This window comes from Micropterus dolomieu, linkage group LG08 (assembly GCF_021292245.1).
Source record: "Micropterus dolomieu isolate WLL.071019.BEF.003 ecotype Adirondacks linkage group LG08, ASM2129224v1, whole genome shotgun sequence".
Classification (NCBI taxonomy): Eukaryota; Metazoa; Chordata; class Actinopteri; order Centrarchiformes; family Centrarchidae; genus Micropterus; species Micropterus dolomieu.
This window is the reverse complement of record NC_060157.1, coordinates 12,295,687-12,309,746: the sequence shown is the minus strand read 5'-3', so window position 1 is coordinate 12,309,746 and position 14,060 is coordinate 12,295,687. Positions and strand designations below refer to the sequence as shown.

Sequence of the window (14,060 nt, the reverse complement as noted above, 5' to 3'; positions counted from 1 at the left end):
ACATAACATTGAATTGACACATTTTGGACAATGTCACGACAACGCTGTAAAGGTAGAATTTATGTCAGAGCTGTCATAATGAATTGCATGAGATTGCACAGGCCGCCGAGTGTACGTGAATTCAAAGGAGAGTTGAACATACACTGTCTGAATAATTGAGATAACTGAGGTCCTTATTTGAGCATTGACAACTTAATATATTCATTCTCACTTCAGCTTTGTGAAAGAAATCCCAGGGATTCCACTGCCCCCCCCCCCCGACAATTTATGCACATCATTACATAATTTAATATATACAGACAGGCATCTTACCTATCTGGACAGAATGATGAATGAATGTGATGTTAGTATGTTCATATGTCTTGCATGTCCTCACAGATCACTGGTTCATTAATTAATTAACGGATCTGACACAAACACAGTGATCCGACATTGTTAGCGTGTCAGACAGACACCACAAAATTAAGCCACAAAAAAAGCAGAGGGAATACATTATCACAACACAATGATCTCTAACACAATACAGATATTGCTTCATGCACTGGAAGCAATGCAGTGTGTGCAGTGCAGTTTGTATGCCTAGCTTATTGCATATTTTATAAAACCTGTGTTTTCTTCAGAAATAGTATTACTCACAAAATAACACATATGAGGACACAGACCAAATGTACATATTGCAAAGGAAGCTTTATTGCCAGTGACAGAAGGGAAATATCCAGAATGGATTTTTTTCCACAATATATTGTATTCTGATCTTGATTTAAACAGTCCTACACCGGTTTTAAAAGTACATATATTTAGCAAGTTACCATGGCCCTTAACTAGTTACAGTCCTGCAGGTCTGAATATATGAGTTTCACCAGAACACAATGGCCAAATTAACACATCCAGTTATAATTGATCAAATAGTCAATCATGATCACTGAACCAAGGCCTAAACTTCTGTATGTTCTTCCCTTGGAAAACAATGCCATGGCATATTTCCTATTAAACAGAACAACACATCCATAAAGCCTCAGGCATGGCTTTTACAAGGATACGCTCACAGATACAATGGCACTTTAAACAACTTGAAAAAGAATTACACACAAAGCTTGCTGAACATATTTCATACTATAGTAACGAACAAATTGTTGGCAAACGGTACATATTTCTTTTTACAGTTGATTTGGTTGCTTTTTAGCTGTTTCACCATTTAGGGTATTAGATAAATGAAATGGCCTCCACAAAAGCCACCGGACAACAACCAAGTGATTGTGACATTTGTGTTATAACGTTTTAAAACAACTCAATGTGTGGATGATAGCTTTTTGAATCAATTTGATGGAAGATCTGATTTAAAAATAAATACATCTATGATTAAATAAACAAAAACAAAGATTTATATTGCTCTTACCATCAGCCCACAGGAAGAGTGTGATAAGAGTGAACGTGTTGAATCTTTGAATGGCAGTAACACAGGCACAAGTCTACACTAAACATCAGAGCACTTGCATTGTTGTCATGGCAACACCATCATGATAGTCGATATCCAATGTGACGGCCACGGGTGGAGGACTTTATAACTGGCATTTCATGTCAGATCATACATTATACACCTTTTCATTACCAGCCGTAATATCTGCTTCCACACAACCGAAAGCAAAAACAATATCAATTTGAATACTGCATCAGTTCACCAGCATGTGACTTACAACAGGCTATTTGAAAGCACGGGTTTTGTCTTGGATTGCTGTTCTCTGATGACATTACACACTCTATGTGACACACTGCAGGAATAGTCTGCAGTTCCCTTGCTGATATTTACATTGTGGGCTACTGGAGTGCAAAGACTGATTGAAAGTAAATAATTCTTTGGTTAAAATTTATATAACTATATTTAAGTTATGTGAGCAAACCTGCACAACATCCTGCATAATAAAATCTTTAATAAATCTTAGACTAATCTTTATATTTCTAATGTGTCCATCTATTAGTATCTTAAAATCACTCTAAATACTCTCTTTTCTAGTGACATTATAGATAGAAATTTACTTTAAGAAAGGCCACATACTGCATGTGTCTATTGTATGTGTAAGCAGTAGTGTACAGTGTCACACTCACTGTGCTAATGCATGTTTGGTAATGAATACATGTATCCTGTAAAACTTATATAATATGCATTTCTTCTGACACATTCACAATGCATGAATCACAGGGAACACAGCTCGGGTAAAACAGTGATGTTATGTGAACATCCCGCTTGATCACACATTGATAACTGACTTGCACCTGCAATTGTATCAATCATGCAAAATAAAAATAAAAATCTATTAGTATAAGTATGAAAATAATCACCACTACAGCCATACACACTCACATACTGTATACATATTGAGATCTACACAAACTTCAAACTGTACGATAGTCCACAGTTTGAACAATATCTAAAGGTAGACACCAAAATAGAAATCAGGAAGGGGTAGGGGGCAAAGAAAAGGTTCATAGCTGGGTCAAACACAGAGCAGCACTGAACTCAGTGTAGGCACAATCTGCTTTTTACATCATCAACAACAGCCCCAAAGAAAAAACCACAGCTACTGAAACAGAGGTGACCTATACAAGCACACAAATCAACAGGTCAACAAGTAGACAGTACATTTTGACACTGCATAGAGTTAAAAACACAGTCCAGGCCAGCACTCAGCTGTACCAAGCTCACGTCACCCAAATCTGATTCTAGCTATCAGCATCCACACACACGTCTGCGCTTGTGTTCAGCTAAGGTACGTCATTGTTGTCATCTAGACTCTGGAACTTCCTCCCTTTCTCTTGGGTGACTCAGTTGGCCTGGACTGGTTTTGGACCCACTGCAACGCCATTACAGTCGAGAATGTACTGCAGACAACCTTGAGGCGGGCGCCCAGCACCGTTCTTAGTGGGTTCACCAACAATCTCTCCCTTCTGGCCAGCTCCCTAAAGAGACAAACAAATAACTTATTCATTTACCCTTTTTTACCCCCAATGTGTTACTATATGATGCTTTTGAATTAATATTACTAGTGCATTAATATGTATGCATTTGACTGCTGTAGTTGTAGGTTGCAGGTTGTAGAACTACTTTCTGTTGTGTAGTTTAATCTACAGCAATGCATTATATTCTATAACATATGTTTGTAGCGTCGCTGTCCTGTGAGAACCATAACCACCAAAAAATCTATAAAAAGTCAATTTTTCATGAGCTCACACAAACCCTATTTTCAGCTCTGTGACTGCATACTACTACTAACTTGAATAGGACATTACCATTATATTAACAATGAAACTAAACTAACACACACACCCTGATTGTAATCTCTGTACCTGTGTGTTACAATTCAATTCAATTCATCTAGCTTTATTGGCATGAATGTAGCACAACAATATTGCTAGAGCTACAATAAAATTACAAATTGTTGCTTTACCTGGGATGGCTGTATGGTGGTGGGTCTCTGGGGAGCATAAGCTTCCCTCTCTGCTGACTGGTTCATTGCAGCCAGCACCATGTCAGCGATGAGCTGCCTGTCCTCGGCCTGGTGCTCCCCTACCAGGGGCATGGAAGAGCCCACCACCTGTGCCACAAGGAGGATGGTTATAGCAGCGAGAGAGGATGTCAACACCACTGAGTAGTGCCTTATGTGAACCATGTCTTATGTCATAGTCATTTTGGCTTGAAGGAACAGGCAATATTTATACTTTCATGTATTCATACAGTACAGTGTGTTCTAAAAATATAATTTTATGCTTTCAACCAAGACTCCTACCTCTGTGATGTAATCTTTGCCATCTTTCCCATGGATAGCTTTGACTGCACATATATCCAGACCTCCAAAAATCTCTGAGCAGGTGTCAACCCACAGCCTGTACCTAAACATACACATGACTAGCATAATGACACACTTCTACAAAACATGTTACTATATATATGATACAAACAGGTAGCACTCACCTGTCAGTCATGGCCACCTGTTCGAGCATAGCAGAGCCAGTATTGGTCTTCCAGTTACCAGATATAGACGTTCTCCTGAAGTGTGTAAGGCACACAAATTACAATTCCAACAATTTCACTTTTGTTTCTCATTCACTTACAAAATTGAGGTGACACAAGTATAATTATACATACATATAGGCTTTGTAGTCAGTGCCGATCTTCTGGATTCTAATGTCGTACTTGGAATCGATGAGAGGTTCTGTGGTGGTGTACGTCTGGGTGAGAGCCACGACGCTGGCTATGTCCTGGAACTTACTGTGATTGTCCACCTTCACCTGTACGCAAAAACAGACACATGAGACGGAGCCGAGAAAAATGCCCTGGATTTAAGAAAGCATCTGCCACTTCATTGACTCCTGTAGGCAACAACGTGATGCAGTCAAATGTGTCCTGATATATTTGATGATATTCCAATTGCTTAAAGCTAGAGTGTGGGACTTTTATATATAAATGTCCATTACATTCAAGCCCTTGCCAAATGAGTTCACACAATGCTGATTAAGCCTGTCATCGGCAGGTAAATCTTTCTTTACTTGCGGTATACTGGGGTTTTTTAATCTGGTGTCTGTGGCGACGTTCCTGTGCTGGTGAACAGGTAGTGATGTGTCTATGAGCCAGCAATGATTGGTTTGCCAGTGCTGAAGGGGGAGCAACCCAGTATGGCAGAGCCAAAGGGCAGAGCCTATACGTCAGAAGCACGGGTCAAGAGTGCTGTGTCACTCTTCTTGTCAGAAGGGAGAGATAAAAGTTCTGCACTGCAGGTTTAAATTAGCAGAATATGTACTGTAACATATCTAAAGTTCCTGAAACAAAAGCCAGAAATATAACAAAACAAATTATGCATTCTTTCATATTACTGCAAGAAGAAAAATCTCTATACCTTTCCAATACCGGAGTGGGCATGTCCAATCTTCACAACAACAGGGAATGATGGCATGCTTACCTAAAGTAAGAAAGTATAGAGTTATAGCCTTATATTCTGCTTCATTTCCCCCTTTTGAAATCATGTTTGGTTGCAGTAAAACGGGAGTGATGACGGGTTCTCACCATCTCCTTGTAGTTTGGGTAAAAGGTCTGCTCAATCAGAGGAAACTTCTCAGCACCCAGCTTCCTGTAGGTGTTGATAAGTTGGGCAAACTGGACACACAAAAAGGTAAATCAATAACATATAATTTATAAATCATTTCACAGAGCACATTACAGTTATTTACTAGATCAAATGCAACACAGACAGAGAATAGATCATTGTTATTGCTCCTTTCCATTCTGCATTGCTTTACAATAAAGCAGTAAAGCTCTCCCTGGCTACCTACCACCCATGGCTTGTCACACAAGTTGTAGATGGACTCAAGAGAGTTGATGCAGGGGACACCTCCATACTGCAGACCAATGATCAAGTTCCGAAAATCTTCGTTCTGGGTCATACTGAAGGCATGTTGACGAATGAGGACAAAGTCTGGCTTGAATGACCTAGGTGATAAAATTATAGCAGAGTTGTGACAAAACTCTAGACTAGAAAAATGACAAAATGTGGTACGTGGCACTCTTAGTGGATACACAACATCCCTACTGATTAAACACTAAGTAGTATCTGCAACTTTGGAGGATAAATCTTCCCTTGTTTTCTGTCTTATTGTGTGTGTGTGTGTGTGTGTGTCTCACCTCATAACCTTGGTACCATTTCGGAGAACTTGCATGTTAACATTGCAGGTCCCGTTGGCATGAGCCACAACGTTGATCTCATTGAATTCAGCCTGAGGAGTCGATTGTAAGAGAAGCATATGAGGGCAAAGTACTTAAACTTTTCTATTCTGTTTTACACAAGTACTTAAAATGCACATCACCAGCTTGGTGGAACCATACCTGCTCCACTTTGATGTCATAATCCCCATGTACTTTCTTTCCACGGAATAATTTTGCCCTGGTTAAAACAGAAACACAGAGAATGTATTTAATTTTAAGGTAGTAACAGAAAAAGGATTTAAATAACAGACATTACTAAAAAAAAAAAAATTCCAATGAATTACCAAGTGTAAATCTAGCATTCAATAAAAATGACTTTACAACATCCTGGAATATGAAATAATGTTGAATATATCCCATGTTGTTGAGTGTATGAACAGTACAAATGCTTGTAACTGCTGATACACAGCCTTTCTAACACGTCTCCCCTTCCATCTGGCAACAAGGATAGCGATAAAACATTACTTTAAAAAAATAACACTTTTAAAGGCTGCTTAATTTTGAAAGACGAGCTTTCCACAGCATACAAACAGAAGCAATTAAGCAGTTTCCTACTGCCTGGTCCACTAGCAGCACTGCCCAGTGGGGTTAATAAAGGATAGTGTAGTGAGGTAACATTTCTACTGAACGCACTGAATTCACATTTTCAGAAAATGGCTACACCTTTCACGCCTTGTGATTCAGCACTCCTGGATCACTGATGAGGAGGAAGTCTTCTCCGAGGGATTTAAGATTAAGATGGATCAGTGTCTATATGGCACCACACACAGATGAAAACTGCAGAAGCCATACAGTGATTGTTGGTGTGAAGAGCGGGTTCGATTTTTCTGTACTGTGCAGGAGCTGGGCTTGACAACATAAGCTTTGACAGTAGAAACTACCAGGGTGATCTACAGCAAATCAATGCTAAAGGGGGCCATCTACTGTGCTGTAACACCGGTGTGGTGAAAAACATTATGAAACCACCTTTATCCATAAAGGATTTGTAGAATGTCCATGCTTCAGTATGGCTGTGTCGATATATTTGGAAGGCATGCTGTGGACTTCTCGCTTCCTCTTCCTCTTTGTATCACCCTGCTGTCACATACCCTGCACTCCCTGCCTGTTTACAGAGGAGGTAAAGCTGAATAATTCATCTCCATTCTAATTAGAGCATGGGGATCTATTTGGCTATGGAGGAAAACAAGTATTAAAATATGAATCACCGCTCCTATATCTGGGAAAAGGAAAAGCCTCCTCTGCACTGTGATGAATGTTTTTGCCGATACATTACTTTAGACTGAGACAGTGTTTCCAAAACACAAACCCCAAAAACAAGTACAAAGACGGGACAAGCCTCTGAATTAATTTTGCCATTCAAAGTTCAATCTTTGTCAGCATGGGGAATTGGTCTGTGGAGGAAGCATAACATTATGTGTTTGATCTATGCTTTATCACTCTGCAGAGCCCTTTCAGCAAAGTGCATTAACATGAATTAGTATTCAGCAGTCACCTGACAGTCACCAGCTCCTCTGGTTAAAATCTAGGCCCTCTCTGTGTTGTCCTTGTGTTAGCTTTCATCCAAAAACAAAAGACATTCTTGTAATGTATTAGCAATACTGATGCCATTGCCTTGACTAACGTACTGGAGTTCATCTCTGGGCATTGTGCCTATAGCTGCTCATTGAGAGAGAGACAGAGAGAAAGAGTGGCATGATAGCAGAGTTTACTTGGATCATTCATTTGTAAGAATCAATATTGGTATACTTGAATTAAAAATGAGACACCAAAGAAGACCAAAAAAGATGTTCCTCTTTTGTGATTTCAAGAGTTAGTAAGACAATATAGTCCATGACAAACTAATCGATTTCGTTAATGGTTGCAGGTTGTGTTGCCAACATTATATATTGCTGTGGCAGACTTTTTCATTCAGATGATTCACCCAAGAGCTTGTTAAGCAGGGGCCCTTGCTGAATTTTAATGTCTCATCACTTAGCCTGCTTACCATTCAAGCTCACATGTGGGTAATGTTAGAACAAGGTTAAGCTCACAGTACCATTCCTGTCCCGATTCCGGTTAAAACAGTGCCATATGTATTTTTGTAATTTTGAACATTAAGTGACTGAATAAAAGGAATCCAAGCCTCTCTGCTTAAATTTGAGCTACACTATAGACAAAATAAGGAAGCAGTACGAGTTGGCCATTAGTCTGATAAGTAAGACAGTGGAACATCTGCTCCTCCTGTCACAACAGCAATTTATAGCACAGCATTTCTGGCACAGAACAACCCTCCCTGGATGACTGGCAGCTTCAGGTAACGAGTAAAAACACTGGCTGAGTGACAGAAGGCTTCTGTCTCCACATGTGCTGTGACCCTAAAAATCGTTATGACGTTATCAGCACATGTTTTATCCTGCAGTTAATTATTCCACTTAACACAACCTGTTGCACAACAAATTCATTATTCAAATAATAGTCCACGCTAATGTCTTTTGCTTTCTTTATATGGCTGATTCCAAAATTGCAAGACATTTTGCATTCGGAGGCCTCCCTGAAATGTAACATTTTCACTATTTGCCAAGCTCCCGGTAACAGCCTGTATGTTAGGAACAAGATGTATAACGAATATTACATTAAAAAACACGTCAGACCCAAGACATTATCCTCATTTGTTGCTGGATATGTGTCCAATATATATATCTATATATAGATATATAGATATATATGGGATTTGACTCATTTTATCTGATAAATAGATGTTGATGGCTGAACCTTCTGCCAGATGCAATTAGTCTGGAGGACTCTTCCCTGATTACATTCTGTGCGTCTTGGGGACACCAGGTCTCATTACTCTGACTTTCATGGCACCAGGAAGAAAAAAGTCTTGTAACAGCCCAATGAGATACAGCACATAAATAAGCCCTCAGACTCAAGGTGTGCCAACATTACAGAGAGTATTAAGTACTCAGACATTTCATCTTCTTACATCTTGCCAACAGCTATATTTTCTATGGTTTTCATCCTGCTGCTGTGGGAGCTGAATACAAAGAATTTAGTATTTCAAACATGTCAGTACTTTCCTGAAAATCTTCCACTAAGAATCATTCTCAGTGTGATAGTTGTTTCTTTATGTTATTGTAAATAGTCCAAACAGTACCATTTCAAACAATAGCACTACATAAGCACCTACAGCTACAGAACGCTGAATGTCAACAAAGCAGACCTACACTATACTGATAAAACCAAGGAACATTTCTACTGCCATAGCTACAACCACTGGGTGAAAGGTCTCACAAAAGAAACCAAACCTAGTGAACAAACAGGAATGACTCCCCTCTCGGTGATACTGAGTAACCATAAAAAATAGATTCAGCACTCAGACAGAGGAAGCCTTTTGAATGAAGTATTTTAGCTGATCTCCCAGGTGGATGTGTACTAGATATACGAAGCAACAAAACATTAAGAGCAATACTAGTCTGTGGAGCTCATGAACTTTATAAACTAACATTACTACAATTATGAAAACGTGTCCATTGGCCACAATGGGAAAATCTGAAGACATGCTATAAAAACATATAAGTGACAACACATACATAAAAAAGGAAATACAAAACAAAATGATGGTGATGTCTCAGCAATGTAAATTCATAAAAACTGCAGCAATGTCTTCAGCATCATCCTATGCGGATCCTAATATTGAATAAACTGCATTTGGCAACAGAAATAATGTCAGAGCAGGAAATCACTTGACATTTTTTATCAAATACAGAGGAACTACTTCATATCAGATCTTTTTAAATATCATCAGTGAGAATGATGGAGTGTGAAACATTATCTTACTCCGAGCCCAACACACTCAATATTCTCAATTAGAATGACCTTTGATGAATGACATGGTTTTAGTTTAATGTATTATATGGTGTTCTTCGGCCAGAACTGCAGAACAGCATCAGTGTCTTGGCACATCAGACTGAAATCCTTATTCTTCAACAAGCAGCCTCCTTTCCACTCATAACAGATGTGGAACAAGTGAATGCATAAGGGCAGCATCCATCCCGCTAATGAGGGTCTGATCTTATTAAGATTGATGAAGGTATCTATTATATAAATGACCAGTCGTGCACACATAAACAGGATAAGAGGACACATGAATAAGGCAAGCCCATATATTAATATTTGTGTGATTTGGTGTGTTTTGAAGGCAATTTCCTCAGAAAACGTATATCTATCTTATTCAGTGTAAAATGAAGTCCCACTACATTGGCCATCTTGATAAATTCTCTACATGATACACGATATAGACGAAATAGTAAGCTTGATGTACCACACATGTATACAATATGACATCCAGCATAGATGGATTCCAAATATGAAGGTGTTTTGTCATTTGCACAGTGCACAAATAAGTCAGAGGATAGTGTTTCCTTGCTCTGTCAAAAAAAGTTACAAAATTACTGTAGGTAATGAATTACTTCATTTCCCTTTACTGAAATCTGACTGAAATAGCCAAATATTTTGGTGCTTAAAGAGGGGGGATGTAGATTTAATTCAGATTTTAATATTTTCATGCCTTAGGAAAGCCCAAAGATTTCACAAGGTCAGCATATAATCCAGTGTGAAAGTATGTCTTTGATCTGTACATTAGTTAAGCATCTCAGAGTTGAGCTTAAGTTTCCTGTTTTCTATAGGTAGCATCTGATAATCCTCATCGTGTAAATACTACACAACAGGAGGCAAAAAGAAATTACATTGATGAATTGGGCAAATGTGTAGGGAATCCACTGCACCATCCAGCTGCACGACTCTAGCACACACAAACTGTGTCAGCTGTGTAAACAAGTGTTGTTCACTTTTCAACAAGATATCAGCCTCTACGCAAAATAGGTTTCCTCTAAATCCATGTGCATACTCATTTAGAGCACTTTAATTCCTTACCACAGTAGACCGACAAAGATGCTTGTTCTGTGTGTGTTTGTAATGGCTTAAATGCCTCGAGGTAAGCCCACTCTTAACATTACTGGCACGCCGTCCTTTCTCCCATTTTTCTATTCTTTTTCATTTTGATGATTATACTTACCTATCTACAGTACACCTCTTGTATGATCCACTAATGGAACCCTATGCACCATGGTCTCCATTCAGTTACATTTATTGTTCCCTATGTTAGAGCAGGGTATGTCATGTGATCGTCTGTCAGTTAGCAGGGGGAAACCCCATTGATGGAGGGAAAGCACTGCAGCATTTAGACTACATCCAGAGAAATCATGTACATTTCCAAATTCTGCACAACCAGCGGAACATAATTTTTTAGGAATGATAAAATGCCACATTGCAGGACAATACCATTAATAATTTGGTTAATTCACTATTTTTTAACAGACAGCTGTCTTGAACTTTTGCTTATTGCTCCAATATGTATAACACAACGAAATAATATTTCATACAACACACATAAAATAGAAGACAATAAAATTCCTTGGTATCCTGTCATTACTGCTGAGAATCAACGGTGTATTTCGTTAAGTATTTGTTGATTTTATGTATTATCGTAACACTGGTATGCTGTACCATCCAATCACAGCAGCAACACCCATTCACATCTGTAGGGTGCTCGATACAGATGTTGTTTCAGCGGTTCTTTAGCCCTTACTTGACTACTACATTCAGAGAAAAATCAGCATTAAGGATGAGCAAACAAACAATACCGCAACCGCATAAATGTTTCAAGATTGACTAAGGATGACTAATATGACTAAGGAGAGCAACATTGTCTTACCACTCCTGTTGTGGTTCGTCAATTACCAGGAGAATCTTGAACTTCTTAGGCGTCGTGACTTGGGTCTGCTCCACTAGCCCTGCTGAGGCAGCTGTCTGCTTAACAACGTTGGTGATGGAGCTAAAGAAACCTGCTCCGGTGGAGTGAGATGGTTGGGGTTTCCTCTCTGGAGCAGGGGAAGTGGCCGGAGGTGTAGGCCCAGCTGTAGGAGACTTGGCAGGGGTGATGATGGTGGTGGCAGGTGGAGGAGGCTGAGGTTGGTCAGGCCTCTGGAGGTCTGTCATGTAGCCATTGGGCAGGTTAGAGATGAACGTGCTGTCCGAGAGACGCCGACGCAAATAATTCATGGCTACAGCTGAGAGAGCAGAAGAGTCAACAAGCACTGGTTGTGGAAAATGATTCTGCAGAGGAGTCCCTGTTCTCAGTGTACAGCTGATAATGGCTGTGCTTTCAATGCAAACTCCCAGCGAATGTATTCCCTCCCAGTTCAGCGGAGCATCCTCAGCGCTCCCCCTCACTGGCAGTGACGCTACACTCTCCCTCAACCAATCGCCTTACCCCGTGCTTTCCTCAACCATTGTCAGGGATGCTCTGGCCGTGCCTCTCCTTCCTCCTCTCCTCTCTCCATTCTCACTCACTTTTGTGCCTGCCTTGCCTACCCCTCCCCCATTTTCTACTGCCTTGCAGGCGTCATGATTTTTTGAACCACAGCATTTAAAAAAAAAAAAGGGGGGGGGGGGTTCCAGTGTAAGGGTATACTGAGTACTACATTATAATCGCGCTACTCCTTCTTCCTCTCTTCCTTGTCTCTGCCCTCTGTCCATACACAGCATTTCTGTGAGTTTAAATTGCAGCAATGAAACCTAAAATGGCTGTTAGGACTAGTGGCCAATGTTGAATGAGAGATGTCAGCGTCAGCAGCACTCCCTTGAGACATAAATGAATGCAGTAAACCCTCTCTCTTAATTGATTTATCAGTCCCTAGAGCTACTTATTTTACTTATTACAATTTCCTGCAAGACATTCTTTACCTCACTACTTGAGACTAAATTGGACAGCATATGTCCACTATGGCTGAAACAGTTTAACCTTATGTGCAATTACATTTTAATATGTACATTCACTTCTGCACAAATAAAATCTAAATGCTCATGATAGCACAAAAACACCACTGGTACTCCTAAAAATACATTAATAGGCTGCTCTAACATGGACGTGTGATGAAACCATCACAGATCACCCTGTCTCCAACACAGGTAACAGATGGATATTTTGAAAACTGATCTGGAAATAGATCATAAAATCAATAACTTTACCACAAATCTGGTCAAGGGGCTGCAAATTTTTAACCTGATACACAATGACATATGGGTTTATACATCTTATTACTGAGGCAATGAAATCCTCATTTTTCAGCGTGAATTTTTTTCTCTCAAACAACCATAAAGCCAGAATGACTAGTTGATTGGTGCCATCATTCTATTAAAATCTCCCCAACTGGTTACCTGCTAATATTTGATCTCCTGCTGCCTTCGGGGCCACTCTCCAGTGCCACACTTGGATAATAGGAGGTTATATAAAATATATAACATCAGGCAGGCTACTTGCACAAAAAGACTCAAACCTATAGTACACAATATATCCTTGGTTTAGTTTTATCCTTTTAAATGTGGAGCAACTAGGGTCTATTAGTTAATGTTTTGTGCAAATGTCCAAATTAGCTTTGAACTATTCTTCTGCTTGTTTTTCTAAAACTAATGTTGCATTTGAAAACATTATACACACACACACACACACACGTGTAACATCACAAATGTGGAAATGAAACAAACTCCTCTGTTTCTAGCAAATGGAACAGAAGAGGGAATTGATAATAAAAGATTAAATAATCCTGGTAAAAAAAAACACCATTTGTCAAAGCTGAGCTTCACATTAACAGTGTTTTGTTGAATCCCTGACAGTGACAACCTCCAGCTGTAATTATAGCATGTAACATTGCATTTTTTTTATTATTGTTATTCTGTTTCGCTGTATTGTAATTTTAGCATCACTGCCCAGTTACTCTTTATATACATAATCTGTTGCATAACTATTTTTTTTTCCTGTTAAAGAGCATGGAGTAGGATTTAATTACAGAAGGTGTAATATGTTGTACTGATTTTAAAGCCATTTCTGAAGTGTGTGTGTTGTACTCTTTACAATATACAGTATAGTGTGCAGAACAGCATACTAAGATGAGTATGGGATGCAAGCTTTTCTTGGCTAAATATCCGTGGAAACTGGACCTGGGTGTCTGATTTTCTTTTTGAATATTGGTCATGAGGGACCATGATAAGGGGAGCCTAATTATATTACTTGTAGTATTTTGGCTTAGGAAAAGCTGCACCGTGCATTAAAGCTTATGTCTGGATGCTAGGGTGACATCAACTGGTGGCAGTGGTGTAGTGAACATCAAAACCAACCTCCTCTTTGATGAAAGGGAATAAGTTATTATGCGTTATGTTTTGCGACCACAGGGGTAACGTTAGTGTATATTGCCCTGCCTATCTATGA

The 14,060-nt window shown here is 39.3% G+C and overlaps 1 protein-coding gene across 1 annotated transcript in view; it reads right to left on the bottom strand.

The window, feature by feature from the left end:
* Positions 1–668: 668 nt before the first annotated feature.
* syn2a (synapsin IIa) overlaps positions 669–14,060 on the bottom strand; it is a 15,522-nt gene continuing 2,130 nt past the window's right edge. Inside the window, exons 2-12 of the mRNA XM_046056223.1 lie at positions 11,508–11,862; positions 5,873–5,930; positions 5,672–5,763; positions 5,323–5,479; positions 5,057–5,146; positions 4,890–4,952; positions 4,142–4,284; positions 3,968–4,042; positions 3,783–3,885; positions 3,444–3,590; positions 669–2,955 (exon numbers count right to left, since the gene is read on the bottom strand). Of these exons, the coding sequence (XP_045912179.1) occupies positions 2,821–2,955; positions 3,444–3,590; positions 3,783–3,885; positions 3,968–4,042; positions 4,142–4,284; positions 4,890–4,952; positions 5,057–5,146; positions 5,323–5,479; positions 5,672–5,763; positions 5,873–5,930; positions 11,508–11,862 (1,418 nt within the window). The 3' untranslated portion in view covers positions 669–2,820. The remainder of the gene's footprint in view (positions 2,956–3,443; positions 3,591–3,782; positions 3,886–3,967; positions 4,043–4,141; positions 4,285–4,889; positions 4,953–5,056; positions 5,147–5,322; positions 5,480–5,671; positions 5,764–5,872; positions 5,931–11,507; positions 11,863–14,060) is intronic.